Here is an 18,184-nt window from a genome sequence, read left to right on the forward strand (position 1 = left end):
AATGTAAAATATAATAACAGCAAAATAATCGAATCAATATTATACTGCCTGTTTTTCTGAATAATTACATTAATAATTATTTAGAATGACTTCACTTTAAAGCTGGTCTTTGTTGGAGAAAATGTTTGTTTAGGAGAATTTTTAATGTAGTACCGAGTCAATGAACCTTATATTTTTTTCATCTCAGCAAAAGCGTCTAATTATTTGGATTTAAAAAAAATGTGTTACGACTATAAAAGTTTGATGACAGATATGCTTAAAAACTTCGTCAATAATACAAAATAAAAATGCTAAAATAATAGTCTTCATCTATATATCAGTAAAGTTTTTTTATCGGCAAGGCAAATTCTGATTACTCAAAATGATAGCCTTAAGTGCCGATTACAATTGTAAAATAATCATAAGTTAAATCACGTTTATTGCAAATGTGCTTTTTCTGCTTTTCTTTTCTACATATATATTTATATATATATCAGGTTACTCTTCAGTCAACATTATATTATAATCAATGTAAAAGCTTCAATATTCTATAGCTACAGCATGTGCAGTGAGTATTCAGTGCGAATTGACAGAAATAACTATGAAATCGATTTATCATTAGCATTTTTGGCATGAAATAATAACACTACTCGTAACAGTACACAAGTATATGAATAATGGCTTTACATGTGTGTGTGTGTATCGGTTTTGTAACTTGTAATTTAATTATTTTTGAAAAAAGAATGTTTCAGCCTTTAAACCTTCTATTCCGACGGTGAGGAATACAAAAAGCTGATTAAGACGTATAGTTGCGACAAATAGCAATTCTGATGCGCAATAATTAATTTAGAAAAATCTTATCTTCATTCTAAACAGAACTTAACACAACTACTGTTATCAATATAGAATGAATATGAGCTGCTTTAAATTCTAATTTAAATGCAGCTTTGAAACCCGTCAAAACGACATAAATTTACCAGATATACAAGTTGTTATATATCTAATATACAGTACAATGTAAGCTTTTGTAACTTATTCAATGACTTCAATCATATAATGCATAAGGAAAACCTGAATTAACTATCCCACACAACGTGCAACATGTTTTTTATTAGCTGTAGTGATTTACACTGTGTGGTTGTGGTTAAAGGTGACAGATGAAAATAACTATATTCTCCATACAGACGGCTATGGAACAAAGTATTTTTTTTAGGCCAGCCAACCTTTTTCCAAATTTTAATAAGAATTATAAAGCAGTTGATAACTTCATCTTAATGTATTTTTTACTAGGAACACAATGATTCAGAGATTATATTAATTTGAGCGTTAAACACTGTATCAACCTTACCACTTATTTACTGCCTCAAAAAGTATCATAATTTCAAGATTGAAAGATTTGGATTCTTTTATGTACATAGTTAAATTGCGTTTGCTTTGAGTAATAAGAAAAATTTAAAGTGCAAGTTAATGACAGACTATTATTATTTGCACTTGTGACAAGTAGTTCTAAAAACATTTATCCACTGATTTGACTTTGGTTACCTTTTTTTTTTAAAACGTTGATTAATAACATTAAATCACGACTATAATCAAGTTTATCATTTTTTTTATCGAGACTTGATACTCACTTAACAGTAAGTAGAGATATTACGTATAGGAATTAAAAGTAGCTTTTACATTTACGCTGCAATCATAGAGTATAAAGATGCTTATTTTATCGTAACAAAATATGAAAATTGACGCTCTTAAGTGGTTGCTATGATTTGTTTATAGACTGTTCATTATAAATGACTGAGTAGAGAAACATAAGCAAAAAAATAAATAAAAAGATCTATTAGGTTTCTTAAATTTCTTTCTAGAAATCATTTTCGAAAATCACCGATCTTACCTGGTTGGAATGAGCCTTTTGGGAGAACTTCAAAATATTCCTTCCAAAAGATCTCAAAAAACCGAAGGGCCCCGTCAAACCCCAGACCGTACATAACCATAACGCTCTTCGCCGGCGCATACTTTTCCATGGTTATTCTCTTTGATGTATCGTGGAGATGTAGGTCTCTAAGATTCAGACGACCTACATCCAGAAAAGTCTCGCCCCATACCCAAGAACGTCCAGCCTCTTGAAGCTCCGGGCTTTTGATTTGGCCATATGCCCTCGTCGTCAGATTACCAGGTCGACCAGTTGGAATAACCATCTCTAGACCAAATGAGGTGGCTTCGGGTTCTACGACATCAGCAATGACATTGATGTCGTAGAACTGTTTTTGAAGCCGAGTTCGCTCAAAAACGTCATCGAACTCGACTTCGCCTTCCAGCAAGACAAAGGCATCCTTCAAAAACAGAAGGCAGCTGTTTTGGCTTCTTCTTGCCTTCACAAAGTTCTTCGCATCCGTCCTGGACGAGTTTCCAGGATGCATTAATGAGTTCAACAACAAGGAGACCATCGCCACACAGGACAGAGACCGCAAGTTCTGTTTTCCTTCGAACTTAAAAGCCAGCTCGTTCAAAAAAGCCAACCTACAACTGATGTAGTTGAGGTACTCTTGGTGGCAGATATGAGCACCCCAGAGCCACCAAGAGTATCCCTAATTTTTGATAAGATTAGTTTAGGCGAACATCAAAATTAAGAGTTTAATTTACTTACTTGCTTTTTTCCACAAAATTGGTCACGAACGAGCTGGCTATGGCAGAAGCCAAAAAACGACCTTCTACCCGCAAGGTGAACTGTTCCATTTCTGATTCACGCAAGCGGGTCTGATACCATTCCTAATAATAATAAAAAAAAAACTTATGAGTATATATTGTGGTGACTAGTTTCTTATAATACATACCATGTTTTTCAGGTACTTTCCATTTTCTTGGCGAAGCCCTGCCCGGACTTGGTTAGCTTCCCATCTATCCGGGACAGAGCCATTGAATCCGGAAGGATCAAACAGGAATGGTATCTTGATGTCGTTGTAAACAATCAACTTGCAGCATTGATCGCTTGTACGGAATTTGTTGGTGGCTGTAAGACCACCAAAGCCAGCCAGAGCCATCGGCATTAATTCACTTTTGGTGTTTTGTCCACCAAAAGTGTAGCCGATGCTGTTAATGGCTCCTGATCTTGCAAACGATATCATGGGTTCCCCAGACAGAGCCGTGGTAGCGAAATTGATACCAAGATCAACCTTAGTGTTCTTTAGGCTGACCTTGGACCAATCGATAATCGTCGACAAGATTTCTTGACAGGAGCAACCCTCAAATTCTTGCTTGAACCCGAAGGAAGGAGTGATAAAGTAAAAGTCCCTGTACTGGGACAAGGACAAATTTTTCTCCACGAGATCACGAAGTGATTGAATAATCAAGGGAATATCCTTTCCAGAAACAAGATTTTTCGCATCTTGACGCTTTCCGCGCAACACCGACTCCTTGTAAGACTTGTTTAAACGGTTAAACACAGATAGCTTTAGAGCCTTTCTCAAAGCCGGGATCAACAACTCATCCACGAACTTTCTCTGTTCGTCCTCAGACAAGAAAGCCGACATTTTCTTGGGTTCGGCGACTTCCTTGTCCTTGGCTATCATCTCTGGAAACAAGATGTGGCTTACCACGCGGGCCTCCGAATTCACGACACCAAACAAAGTGTGTGGGATACACTTGACAGATCGTCGGGTTCCTTCACGCTCAAGATTTCCGAGATCTGTTCTAGTGATCCCGTACTGCTTGGCGGAAGGACAGAGGTCGGAAGCAAATCGACATGTCTTGACCAGAGGCACCTCCTTGGTACAATTGGTGATGAGACCGTCGATGTTGCTGTCGCAATGCTTGAACTCGACTTCTTCGTTGTTGTTCATATCAACGTCGAAGGCAACAGGCATACCAGCAGAACAAACAAACTGGGCATTAAGGTGCAAGTCGAGCTTCTCTTCGAAGGTTGTTGCGTTCAAACATTTCTCTTCGTAGTCCGAAAGTTAATGCATCGATACATTTCGTTCGAATGCGATATTTTTTTCTCACCGGAAACTAGCAATGGTTGAATATTGACATCAGAAATTTATTAAACGCAGAAAACCGAAATCAGTCAAAGGCGGAGAATTTCATAAGTTTGTTTTTGTGCATATATTAACACTATAACAAAACTGTTAAAAAATGCGAAATATTAAGTGTTTTTTTGAGCTAATTTTGGAATTTCATTACGAGTCCTCAATCGTTGAAGTTTTAAAAAAATTATATTTTAGAATAAAATTGGCCAATCTTAGTTTTTAAGAAATTTCGTTTGACGTGCAACTTTTTGCACTATCATTTAAAAAAAACAAAATATTGAATCTCTGATAATATTTTGAAAACATCGGCGACTGAGGACCCCTAATTTTTAACAATTATATGGAACTGGACGTAAATGACTATTTTATTGGTGTTTTTTAAAATATTAAGTTTTTAAATAATATCTACAGTAATGGGTATTTCGGACATTAACTACACTTTTCATCGGATTTTTGGTATGAATTAAAAAATATGAGCGAACATGTATCTGGTAACACTTTTGACAATATCGTAATTCAACTATATATCAGAGGATTTACAATATACTAGTAGTGTTTAATTAGGATAAGGCAATTTTTTTTTTAGTGTTAGTACAGTTTAAATTGACGCTGGTATTGTATCATAAACCTCAAATTCAATAAAGTGCCCAAAACAACTACGAAAGAGTTTCATAAAGTATAAGCCTAACCCGAAAATGGAACGCAAGTTGACGTATTAAAAGCCAGTTGCTGTAGAACGAGACGTCATAACAGTTTTAAGAGTTAACGGTAAAGATGGATCATACTTTAATGTAAAATTTCAATATCTTGTCGTTGTTCTGTTTCGTTATTACAAAAAATATGCAAATCCGACGATTGGTTTTTTTGAGTTACAACCCTCTTTTTGAATAAACAATCTTCCCCGTCGTCCTAAACAGTATTCTGCTTCAGATCCTAACATGTATCTGATGAAAAAAACACGGAACCAAAAATGTTAAATTTGACATTTTTACGTAAAGGTATAATGGGGGTGGATTTTTGTGTTTTATGCATGACCAAAATAATTCAGATACACTTTTCAAGAATTATTAAACGGCACGAGGGTTTTTCAAACAAAACCTCCGTTTCGGTAAAACGTTAGACCTTCACTATGTTTCATACGCTGTGCTTTGAAAAAGCCTCGTTTGTATGATAGATATAAGATTTGATTGGCAAGATCTAGTAAAGGTTTGTAACAGAAAAATAAGTAAAAAGGCGGATAGTTTGTTTAGCATATTCATTTTATGGATCTAAGTAGTTGTTGTTTGTCTCAAGGTTCGCTAAAGATACCCTTCAACTATCATACAATAACTAAACGAAATTAAAGTCGAAAAGAAAAAGACGGTAAGATTTTGCAACAGAATGTTATATGTTTGCTTAATAGAAAATTAATTTCGTTTAGTGTCAGTTTTAAACTCCAGTAGAAAATGTAGCTGTATGAAATCCGCATTGTAACTATAGTTTAGGTTGTTATTTAAAAGTAGTTAAATAGAATATTTGAAACGCCCAGAAAGGTTTCATATTATTTTCTTTAAAGATCCCCATGTTAGTTTATACAGATATTGTTAACTATATATCTTAGCTTGCGTTATAATAAAATTACTGAAGAGCGCAGACGACAAACTAGAGACGGACGAGGCTAATCTGAAACTTACATTATGCATAGAAAATGTTTCGGAATTCACAGGTCATTGTAAAAAGAGTATTATTTGAATATAAGCCTAACTATTATTTTTATGGGAGATTTTCGTGGGTGTATACACTAGTGTATTTTGATAAAGGCAATGCTAACATTACATTTCAAAAAGAACCAAAACAACAATAGTAACGTAAATTTTGAGAACTATTTTTACTTGTAAAAAAAAAGTAAAACGTTATAAGTACTGGATGATCTTGCAGTATTTTCAGCTGCGTTTTGATTGCGTCGAATTCAAGCAGCAGGACGAGATACCTGGCGTACTTCATACTGACGTAGGCGCTCTGGAGAGAGTTCATTTTCACCTCTTGTAAACCATTCGGGTACCTTAAGTTCGCCAGATGGACCTGCAATACCAGAAAGGTATACTACCTCCTTTAACGCAAAATTCAATCCTTCCAAAACGCTGGGATTTTCTTTTTTCCACAGATACTCCAAAAGTTTCTCCGCACAATACTGCTCATTTCGGTAGCAAGGAGCAATCGACCGTTTCAAATCCACCCACATGCCTTCGATAACGTTGGTATGGATATACCCAGGCGCATGGTTACCCCTAACCTGATCCTTGGTACCAAAACTTTTTGAGTGATTAACAACTTGGTGTTGTCTGAAGTAATAATCACCATCTTCGTACCGGCCTTCGTTATTCTCGTAGGTTCCATCCTCCAAAAGAACATCAGGGGGATGCATAAAATCATATCCCTTCCAACCATCGGAACGGATGACGGTATTTGGTTCGCAGTGACGTTCGATGATAGGTTTCAAGGTGGCCGTAGTACGGTTGGGCACGGTGCACACAAAAAATCGGCCAGCGCGAAACAAAGGCTTCTTGTAAAACCGGCCATTGGTCTTGGACACCTCCTCACCGATTTTAATGGCTTCTACCATACCGAAAACCCAGACACCCTCAACGCGATGTCCTCGGTGGTGCTTACGTTTACCAAACTTTGATTCGTCGATCTGAATATGATCGCAATCAGGTGAAGAGCCTAAACGAAAGGGCAAGTTTCTGTTGACGTAATCACAGAGCATAAGAGTATTGACGTCCTTGGTTAATTTTCCAACGGCAGGGAGAGATATCGCGTATCTACCATGAACTTTTGTAATTGAAGAGTTTTCCACGTATTGATTGAGACTGCGGTAAGACAAATCGATTCTAAGTTTTCTGCGATAAAAAAAGGTGTTCTTGGCAGCTGATTGATAACGTTTCTTGTGCGTATCGCTACTACCGTTGCAATGATAATAATATCTTCCACAATTCTCCCTCCACTTACGATACATGTCCTTTTGGCAACCAGCAACATTACAATTGAGATCAACCAATCGAAAAACACCAACATATCTAAAAAACTACGAAGTTAGAATAATGCCCTTTTGTAACAGATTTTATTGACCTACCTTTCTGTATCCTCAGGTCTTCCTGATAAATGGTCTAATTCAGTTGCAATTACGTTAACGGGTACTCTGGAACGGTATGGGGCGATAACTTGACCGATCTGACGACCTCTGGGACGAGCAGGAGTAATTACGTTATCTTCGACATGATCTCGAACAAGAATTGCTGAACTCATTTTGAAATTACTAACAACGGAAGTAAGGTGCAATAGGTTATTGAAATGGGGTGGGAATATATCAAAATTATTACGAATGGAGAACGATTTAAAAAAAAAAGGAGAATAAAAATTAGTTAGGACACGCAGTGCTAATGTTAATTCAAATAAAAGAGGAACTTACATGAAGAAAGGAAGATAGAGCAAATAAATATAATGGAAAACTTTTTTTATTTCAAAAAGCCACCAACAACTGTGTAATAGTGCGACCCGGATAGATGAGGATTATATGTCAGAAGATAAATATGATTGGATAAGAATATTTATCTTATATAATCACAATGAAATATAAAGTAGAAATAGAATAATGTTTTATTGATAGAATTTATGATAGTTTATATAGTTAAGATAATTTAAGTTAATGGCTAAGTAATATAAGAATGATAGGTTTAGAATTGTTGAGGAGGCACCTTTTTGCATCTTGTCTTTCGGTCCTTAAACCTTAAGTATTACAAACTGCAAAGTCACTTGTGACAGCCTAAAAAATAGGTTCCAAATGTAAACAAAAAACTCTTAACCTGGACTCGAACTGTGGACATTCACATTCTTTAACATTCGATTTACACATTCACATATAGTTCAACAATTTGTTTGTAATGAAAATAAATTAAGTACAAGTTCCCGATTTAGTATGTTTTCTATGTTACCACAGTGTTTTCGAAATTTTGACGGTTGAAATTGAACTTTTAGGCTAATTGAAACCAGTAAATGCTACGACTATTATTTCAGTTTATACAAAAGAGCGTTTCTAATCATTTTCTTCAACGCGTAGTCTATACGGAAACCCATAAAATGATAATTTACTTCCGGCTAGACCATATTACTTCAATGCCTAAAAAATGTGAAATTAATTTTCGACAAATTTAAGGCACTGTATATATGACATTTCTACGATTAGCGCAACTCCAAATTAGACCAGTTACCAAAATACGCTTGTTGTAAATCTTGGATATTTGATTAGTAAACAAATTTGGACGGTGGCAATTTGGAATTAACTTCATCAGCTGCGCCTAAATAAGGGCATTGGGGCACAGGTGCGGATGACTTGGTAAAGGTTGATCGCGGCTCTGCAATCGATATAAGACCAAATTTAAAACTTTGAACAGCGATTAGTTGTTCAGTTTAAATGGTAGAAATTTAAACGTAGGTGCATCAGATGCGCACAAAAAAAGGCATTAGTGTACATATGCGGATGACTTTGTGACGGCTAATCCCCACTCTATAAAAGCCTTAAAAAAAATTTTAAAATTTCAAATGCAGATTAGTCCGTCAATTTTGATCCCAGCTTTCCGAAATTACGATTTTCGGAAGCGCCCAAATTTTTGCAAATTTTCGAGTACCCGGATGCCTGTGTAACTAATATTAATCACTGGGAAATCGATATTCGTCCTATTTTTTTTGTTGGCCGTGACGGCCGGCGCGAAAGAAAGGCTTCTTGTAAAATCGGCCATTAGTCTGGGACACCTCCTCCCCGACTTTAATGGCTTCCACCATGCCGAAAACCCAGACACCCTCAACGGTGCTTGCGTTTACCAAACTTTGTTTCGTCGATCTGGATATGACCGCAATCAGGGGAAGAGCCTAGACGAAAGGGCAAGTTTGTGTTGACGTAGTCAGAGAGCATAAGAACATTGACATCCTCGCTTAATTTTCGAACAGCTGCCAGAGATAACGTGTATTTACCGTGATCTTTGGTGATTGAGACCACGGTTAGTTAAATCCTTTCTCAGTTTATTTCGATACAAAAAAGTGGTTTTTGCTGCTGTTTGATAACTTTTCTCATGACGCCAAAGATATTCCGAAAACTTACCTGCGCAATCTCTTGAGTTTCGGTTTCTAGGCTGGATAAAGATCTTCAAATCACGCCAGAGAAATTCGATGATGCTGGTATGAATCATTCCAGAAAGACGGGGGTTTGATTCCACCTGATCGACCGTCGCAAAACGTTCGCTGTGGTTGACAACTTGATGAGCATAAAAATGCAGACCATTGGCTTGAAAATCGGCTCCAGCAGCAGCATCTTCATTATGGAGACCCTTGTATCTTCCCATTTATCGGAACAAACAACTGAACCAGCCTTACAGTAGCGAAACAAGAGAGGCAATGAGGTAACACCTGACCGATTAGGTACAACAAAAAAAGTCTTCTTCCAGCAACAAAATGAGCACGCAACTCATCAATACGAAGTCGTTTGTCGTTATAACGGAAGTCCAGGAGAGTGTCCTCGGCTACAAGAGCTTCTAACATTCCGAAAAACCAGACTCCTATCAACTGAGTTAATAATCTATTACTTTTAATGCACTACCTTAACTAGAAACGTTCGACGCGTCGACCACAACGATTCTGGTGCTTTCCAAATTTTGATTTATCAATTTAAATATGGTGACATCCAGGATCGGCACCAAGCAATTGCTTATCCCCCATTGCATATCTACAATAATCACTGAGCCTCATCATTTGAATGTCCTTCTGTACTTGTCTGGCAGCGTCAGGAAGGATTCGGATGGACTTGCTGATCTTGCCGATTGAGTTTCCTCTGTTATACTCCATGACTGTGTTCAAGATTTGGTTAGCCTTGGCCTTGCAGTTATATAAGAAAGATTGTAAGGTGACACTTCTCTTGATAACGTCAAAATGACCTCCATTGGGGACTTAAATATCATCCTGAAAATGACTATCACATTCATAATAGAGTGGATCACGATCCTCCCGATAATACACCGTCATGAGTTGAGTAAAACCGTTTAACTCGTATCTCTTTTGCTCCTGGTAATCAAACAACTTGTTGTCACAAGTCATATAGCTACGTTTAAATAAAAATACGATTATTTATCTGAAGTTATCAATATGCTCCTTATTCATACTATCTTCCATGTGACAATGGCTGAAACCGTATAATATGCTTCAAGCTTTCTGTCACCCTCGGTAGGAACACGGGGACCTCATCCAGCAGTAATGTTGGCCATTCTATAAGGTTCGATGATTTCATCCCTGTTTAAAACAAAAGTATCGGCTTCGGAAGGAAAATCAAAATACTGTTTGTCCTCAGTTGTTGGGTAATAATAATCGCTATTTTTACGTGCAGATCTTTAAATGTTACGTGTTAAGCTTGGCATATTAAGCAGAAACTTTACATCGTTTAAGGCGATATAAAGGGTTACACAAAATAGAAATGGACAAAGAATAGAACAAGAAAATATTACAAAATAAACTTACAGGAAAGAAAGGTAAACCTTTGTTTTTTGAGGAAATTAAAATATTCATAGATAATGTTTCAGTTGTCACAAAAAAAAACTTATTACGTTCTCACACAATTTTTTTGTCGATGTCACATACGTCTTTTTACCTTGTCGGAGAAATTCCAATTTGAAAGTCACTGTTCCAATGCGGATTTTCATCACCTATACATTTAACTTCGACCTAAAATTTACCCTACATCAAATGTAGTCTTTTTTAAACAAACTATGGGCATTGTTACAAAATTCTTAAACCTTTTTCTGACATGTTTAAAATACGTTTACTTGGAATATTTATCTTTTGTCCGTTTGTTGAAAGGGTTTTTCCAATTATTGAGTCAAACCAGAACGGTACAAACCTGAAAAATGATATGCATAAAAACCAATCGACTATTCAGCTATGCGTTCATATAAAGTCTTACTACATCTGATCTATCAAATCTTAAATCTTTTATATTTTTGACTGATTATCTGTCTTTCTGCCAAAAAAATGGAAGCTTTATTCATTTTGGCTTCTCCGTAACATTTTATCAACATTTGTATGCGGTTTGTCATTTCTGACTCTTTACCATATATATCTGTCACGTATTTATGTAAGACCTACGTGGTACCCATATGAATACTGACTAATAACTTATTATTTACGTTCTTACTCTCTCAAACTGAATAACACAGAAAATAAAAACAGCATAATCACATTGCAGAGTGTATCATTACTAATTAAAAATCTGCGACAATCATTAAGTGTTCGTCTATATACAGTGTATTTTTGTTATTATAATAAAATTATTGGAATCGTAACTAAGCAATCACAAGACGAGGTAATTTTCCATCCCAAAAGTTACAAAAGTTAGGATTTTCAGCATGGGTCGGGGAACCCTCCACCCAAGAATACGGCCCATGCTATTAAGCATGAAAGTGATAATACTTAATAAACAGAATACCTGTTTTTTAAACTGTGAAATTTTTAAGCATTGATAAAAAAAAATGGGGGCGCAGGAGCCTGGCCCCGCAAGAGGGAACGGGGAATTTTGGGGAAGGGGAAGCCCCTCAACGCAAGAATACAACCCATAGTGCTTAGCATTAAATTGTTACCTTCTGAAAAAACAGTGTGCCTTTTTTTTGGCATAATATTTTAGAGCAAAATTTTGCTTATACTGCTTGATTTCTTTCTTCGGCGTAATACGTTTGAGAAGAGATACAAGATTGAAGCTAGGGATACACCTCCTTCCAAGAATACGACCCATAACATTAAACATAAAACTGAGAAAAGTCCTTATATAAAAACTGATTACTATAGTGAAAATCATAACATAAAAATGACTTTTGCGTATAAAGTGACTAGCTGGCATCTTACTCACTTCGTGAGCGGAGCCAGCGACTGAGACGCACTCAAAGTTAATAAACATAGCCTTTATTCGTAGTATATAAGGTGGTATAAAAAATGATGATTTTGGATAAAATATAAAATTTAATGGGAGTTAGGTGTGGATGAGTAATTCAGGATAAATAACATTTTCGGTAGTGTTTTGTTTATCTGAAAATAATACGGATATTCCGTTTGCTGATGTTGATCTAGTATATCTAATAGAGTGCATCCGGAGTTCAATAGTAAATTTTTTTTTTCAAGCAGGGAGGTACTTTCGAATCAATCCAACCTTTTTTTTTCATTATTAAATTTTTTTTTGCTCACTATTATACGTTTTAAATGATAGTTAAAACAGTTCTACACAATTTTTTTGTGAGAAAAGCAAGCCGAATCCCCATTTTTACAAAGTGATTTTAGGTGGGGGGGCTTCAACTTGTCACATACAGCCAAAATTTGAACAATTTTTTTTATTATAGCCAATAGGATTGCTCCGGATATTTAATTCACCGTTTCTGACATTTAAACTAAAGCATCTGCCGCCAAAAATCTAATTACCGCCAGCAGGCATACTTAAGCTGGCCATGTACTTAGATAATAAAGTCCACAAACAAATTTAGACATGTAATTAATATTCTCTTTGCCCAAAATTAATAAAAAAAATGCCGTTATTCATTTCAGGTTTTTTAAGAAAGGACAAATTGTTTAAACGCAGCGAGCTCTTATCGGATGTTCTTATTGACGGACAAAGGCTTTAGAATGTTCACTAGCATTTTTGTACTGATTATAATTGTTTGAAATTTAAGAATCTCGTAGCTTATTATGTTTTTATGCTGTAATATTAAGCGCGTTATACTAAAGTAAGCAGAAGGCAAATGACCTTTCTTGCAAACATTTATGACACTGATCATCAAATCTAAAACAATTGAATCACAGCGTAACATAATCTGATTAAATATTTATGCTGAAGAAACTCTTCAAAATGTTCCCCGTGATTACGATACTAAGTAGAATCTTTTTAAAATTGATATGTATATTATAAATAATACTTTTAATCTGTTCTTGTCACCGCCAACAAAAAAAAGTACATAAAGGGTGAGAAATATGTCTTTCAAATTTCCATAACTCAAAAGACCAATTGTAACACAGCTCACTCCAATCTGATGGCTGATATAAATAAAAAAAGCATTGAAATGTTCCCCGTGATTTTGATACAAAGTAGAATCTTTTTAAAATTGATATATACATTATAAATAATACTTTTAATCTGTTCTTGTCACCGCCAACAAAAAAAAAGTACATAAAGGGTGAGAAATATGTCTTTCAAATTTCCATAGCTTAAAAGACCAACTGTAACACAGCTCACTCCCATCCGATGGCTGATATAAATAATTTTTTTTTAAAATGCTCCTCGTCATTTTAATACTAAGTAGGATCCTTATTAATTGAAGATGTAGCTTATAATATATGTTTTAAATTTGTATTAGTTAACGCCAGTTGCAAGAAATATCCAAACAAGGTGCAAACTCCCTTTTAAGTGTCAATAACTGTCCCCTCAAATCTTTTATATTTTAAACGCAGCAAAGTTTAGCTGCTGTATGGGAAAAATCTTTGAAGTACTTGCCATCATTTTTGTATTAAGTATATTCTCTTTTAATTAAAAGAGTTTATTTGTAAATATATGAATATGTTATATTAGTCTGCGCCAATTGATAAATTGACTGAAAGATTAGTAATATTATATCAAAGTTCCATACGAAACTCTATAGGAGTTTGAATCATATAATTTTTAAGGTTTGGGATTGAGGGTTTAATTTTTGACGTTTTGCAAAGTTTTTATCATCTATCAAAACAAACAATAACATATCCAATGGCTAAATCAAGAAAAAGAATGAACCAAGGAAAAAAAGTTAGAGCTGCAACGTTAGAGAAAGCTGCAATGCTTGCTGCTGAGGCTGCTGAGGCTGCTGTGAGAGAGTTCAGCGATGTTGAAATTCACCATTCCGAAGATGTTCAAGGGGATGTCGAAGTTATGCCCATCTCGTGGAAAAACGCTAGTGAGACCACTGCTGCGCAGAGATACACGCGTAAAATTGAATACGCACGCGAAACTATCAGTCGAACGAAGTCTGCTTGGAGGAAAGCCGCTGTGGGCAATCGTTCCTTGACCGATTTTTTCAAGTTGACCAAAAAACTTGCACCCATTATGAAGAAGAAAAAGGGGCCATACAAGTCCAGATTCCCTGATGAAGCAACATTGGAAAAAATCCATACAATGTTGCCACTCATTGATCCAAAATTGGTTCTTTGTAATGCATCTACTGGTGAACAACATATGGAAGGTGTCACTCAGTATCTGAAATACAAGATTGTGAAGGAAATGATGGTGCTTCTTTTGGTGGGTGAAGCGTATTCTGATGCAGCAGATCGTGCGGTCAACAACTCCTGGCACGATCCATCAAAATGTTACCGTTTTCGCGTAGCCCGTATTTGGTTGGGGCTTTACTTGGAGACCGGAAGTATCCCTCTCCACCAACAAGGAAAGCATGCGAAGAGGAGATCAATCCTGAGTGATCCTTTTGTGAAAGAGAAATGCGTGGAGTGGATTCGTGGCCAGAAAGCCACATTTAGAAGTATCCCGGCTCTTCGACTTTATTTAAGACAGTACGTCTTACTGGAGGTCTTGGCCATGACGACGGAAGTACAGGTTGATGCAGATGTGATTGTAAATGATGAAGTACATCCTCTGTCAAATGATGCTTTGTCAACTTACCTGAAGTCATGGGGGTTCGAATACAAGACAGGTAAATACAAGATGCAATTAATTAATAGTTACTAATGGCTTAACTTTAATGTTTTTTGTGGTATGTGCATAGGAAAAGATCAATGTTACTTTGATGGACATGAACGGCCGGACGTCATTTCTTATCGTATTAAGTGGGCCCAACAAATGATGGAATGGCACAAACGTATGGAAACCTATACACTCGACGATGCGAATTCGGAACCAGTTCAACCTAACCTGAAGGAAAATGAAAAGAAGATAGTTTTAGTTACTCACGACGAATCAATATTTTATTCAAATGATTGTAAAGTCACTCGTTGGTGTGAGAAGAACGAATCCATGATCATTCCTAAGGGCCAAGGAAGATCTGTTATGGTTAGCTCGTTTATGTGTCCTTGCCATGGAACAATGAGAGGTACCGTCAATGGTATTGAAATAACTTCAAGAGTTATTTTTCTTCCTGGGTAACAGTAACAGCGATGGTTATTGGACGAACATTGATTTAACTAATCAATTAAAAGATGTAATTCCTCTTTTTAATGAATTACATCCTGATTGTATTGGTATCTTTGCCTTTGACCAGAGCTCTAACCACAAAGCCATGGCTGATGATGCTCTTGTTGCCTCAAGGATGAGTTCCTGTGTCACCGTGTATAAAGATACAAATAAGTATAGGTTTCGAGTTACCACTTTTACCGATAAGGAAGGTCGAGTGAAGGCCCAGCCCATGTACCGGACCGAGACGGTGAATATGGAAGCCGTGAAGAATGTTGTTGCTACGAGAAGGGCAAAGCAGCAACCAGTGTCCTTTGAAGACCTCCTGAATCAATACAGGCTTCCAAGAGTAAATATTTGAACTTAATACATGACATGAAAATCTAAATTTCAATGATTTCATTATATTTTGTAGGCACGTGAGGTCTTCAGAGGCACGCTCATTTTGTTGAGGGAGCGCGGCTTGTTGGACAAGAATGCTTCGCTGCGCAAGGTATGCCCTTCCGGTACAGTGCATGATACTGCTGTTCGACCTGGCTGCTGTGCGGAGTACTTGCTTTCTCAGCAACCTGATTTTTTGGCGCGGAAGAATATGTTGGAGACTGTGATGTTCGAGGCTGGTCACCTCTTTACATTATACCCAAAGTATCACTGTGAGACTAACTGGATTGAAAGACATTGGGGTACAGCCAAAAGATATTCACGAATGATGTGTGATTACTCCTTTCATACTCTGACGTCTAGAATCCATGAGTTTCTGGACAATGATGAGGTTGTGCACGGTCCTAAAATTAATAGACGGTATTATAACCGTGCCTATAGATATATCGACGCGTATAGCAAGGGTAAAGATGTCATGGAGGCTGATGAGATTATCAGAAAGTTTTCCAAAGAATATCGATCACACCGACGTGCTGTTTAGTTTCTCCTTCATGGCTTTCATTCCATTAAAAAAAAACCAAAAAAAAATAAATCCTTAGACTCCCCCCCAAAAAATAAATAAATATCCTGAAATTTTTTTTAAAAAAAAAAAATCCTTCCCCCACATTAAGATCTGGCTATGAATCTATTTCCTTTTATATTGTTTGTACGAGTCGGAGGTGAATCCTTCAAAATGTCACAAAATTGATTTTGCTATTGAACTCCGGATGCACTCTAAATATTTTTTATACGCAATTAGTGTTCGGAATGAAGATGGAATCTCTCGAGAGAGCTTCGATCGTGTTCCAGTCGAAGCTCGCTCGGATGCGATTTTTTGCAGCTCGAGCTCGCTCGAAGTTTCTTAAGCTCGGCTCGGTTGCGAATACGATAGCTCGAACTCGCTCGCCCTTTTTATTACACAAAGTGCACGTCAAAGTGATGTTAATTACAGAAAGTTATGATAATAAAATTGTTATTTATTGAAATAGAAGTTGGAGAAAGAAAAAAAAAACTTTTTTTTCACCAGCCTTAACACCAAATTCGGATAATTAAATCAAACTATTACTGCATCTATAATTATAATACATTTGGATTTGTGAACATGAAAGTTTAAATAAATTCTGCTACGTCATGTTACTATGGTTGCTGTAAAAAATTGGCATAGTTGGGTATAGTGTGCAAAGCTGTTTCATTTTCTATGGTAAATGTGTTTGTTGGTTGTACAATTAAATAAAAGTCCAAAGCATGTTAATTGGAGTTATTAGAGCATAAATAAAAAGAAATGGTAAAGGGAAGAAAAGATTAAAATCAAGGGGAAATGCCATCTGTAGTCTTTCAAGGACCTTAACTTTAAAGTGACTACTATCGACATCTTAGCCGAGCGAGCTTCGAGCGAGCATCGATCGAAGCTCGCTCGAACCCAAAAAAAGTGGCGCAAGTTCGAGTACAAAAACTCGGTTCGAGCTTCGTTCGAACTGGCTCAAGATCGGTGCAAGCTCGAAAAGTTCGAACACTATACGCACTGCAAATCGACATTTTTACACTCAATGCCAATCTACCGGTCTTTGTTCGTGGGGGGTGGGGAAATCCCCGGAACCCCCTCGGAAATAAATTTTTCAGTGGGGTCTAAATTCCATGTAGCAAAAAGGTATGAATTGTACAGTAGTCGCTCGATTTAAGGGTGACCAGAAATTTCGGAAATCTCACCCTTAAATAGAAAATACCCTTATATCGAAAATCGTGACCACTCTTTATAAAACAGTCACCGGGCGCCAGCTGGTGCTAAATTTTGAATATCTTATATAATAAAACTTTGGATAGACTTTGTCAATCCTTGCATATCTTTATTTTATTCAATATGAGCAATACACGTTTACGTCTTACAATTTCCCAAAAAATTGAAATTTTAGATCAGTTTGGAATGTGAAACACCAATCAGATAGAGCTCGGAAAATGGGCGCAAAAAAAGTTTGATTTAATAAAACCTCTTTCACAACAAACTGTGTCAAACATCATCAACAATGCCGATCAGTTGTATTCTAACATTGTTGTTATCAAGAATAGTAAGAGTTTGAAGCTACCCAAGTATCCTCAACTTGACGGAGAAGTGGAAAAATTCGTCAACCATATGAATGACTGCAGCATACCAGTAAACCGTGCCTGTATCATCGAGTATGTCAAGCGTATCGCTCGTTCAAAGTACTCCATCACTGAAGATATCACTTTCTCTGACGGATGGCTTTCCAAGGTCTTTAAACGCCTTGGTTTAAAATGTAGACCTACCCATGGTGAATGTGCTTCTGTTGATGTCAATTCACAAAGTATTCAAGATCAGCTTGAAAAAATTCGGGAAGAACTGACGGATTATCCTCTTGCTGATATCATGAACTTTGACGAGACAGGATTGTATTACAATCAACCACCAAGAAGAACAATTTGCTTGCAACCACTTGGTGGATTAAAGAAGAGTAAGACCCGTGTGACTGTGGGGCTACTTTGCAATGCGGATGGTACGTACAAAGGCCATCCCATTGTAATTGGGCAATTCAAAAGCCCT

General features: G+C 36.6%; 3 protein-coding genes across 3 annotated transcripts; all 3 read right to left on the reverse strand.

The window, feature by feature from the left end:
• Positions 1-705: 705 nt before the first annotated feature.
• Positions 706-3,836, reverse strand: EV154DRAFT_487246 (uncharacterized protein; the record flags this gene model as incomplete). The annotated part of the gene is made up of 4 exons (XM_051598960.1): positions 706-806; positions 1,868-2,561; positions 2,689-2,742; positions 2,808-3,836. 4 exons carry the CDS (start codon positions 3,834-3,836, stop codon positions 706-708), a joined length of 1,878 nt encoding a protein of 625 aa, XP_051451671.1.
• A 2,113-nt stretch (positions 3,837-5,949) lies between these two features.
• Positions 5,950-6,603, reverse strand: EV154DRAFT_430866 (uncharacterized protein; the record flags this gene model as incomplete). The annotated part of the gene is made up of 1 exon (XM_051596564.1): positions 5,950-6,603. The coding sequence occupies one exon, from the start codon at positions 6,601-6,603 to the stop codon at positions 5,950-5,952; it is 654 nt and encodes a 217-aa protein (XP_051451672.1).
• Positions 6,604-8,282: 1,679 nt separating this feature from the next.
• Positions 8,283-11,475, reverse strand: EV154DRAFT_487248 (uncharacterized protein; the record flags this gene model as incomplete). Its single annotated transcript, XM_051598961.1, has 12 exons — positions 8,283-8,421; positions 8,625-8,673; positions 9,136-9,361; positions 9,408-9,596; positions 9,801-9,976; positions 10,007-10,128; positions 10,190-10,316; positions 10,542-10,558; positions 10,672-10,726; positions 10,847-10,920; positions 11,215-11,313; positions 11,375-11,475. The coding sequence occupies 12 exons, from the start codon at positions 11,473-11,475 to the stop codon at positions 8,283-8,285; spliced, it is 1,374 nt and encodes a 457-aa protein (XP_051451673.1).
• Positions 11,476-18,184: the final 6,709 nt, after the last annotated feature.

Source organism: Mucor mucedo (assembly GCF_025094135.1).
Source record: "Mucor mucedo strain NRRL 3635 chromosome Unknown EV154scaffold_177, whole genome shotgun sequence".
Taxonomy (NCBI): domain Eukaryota; kingdom Fungi; phylum Mucoromycota; class Mucoromycetes; order Mucorales; family Mucoraceae; genus Mucor; species Mucor mucedo.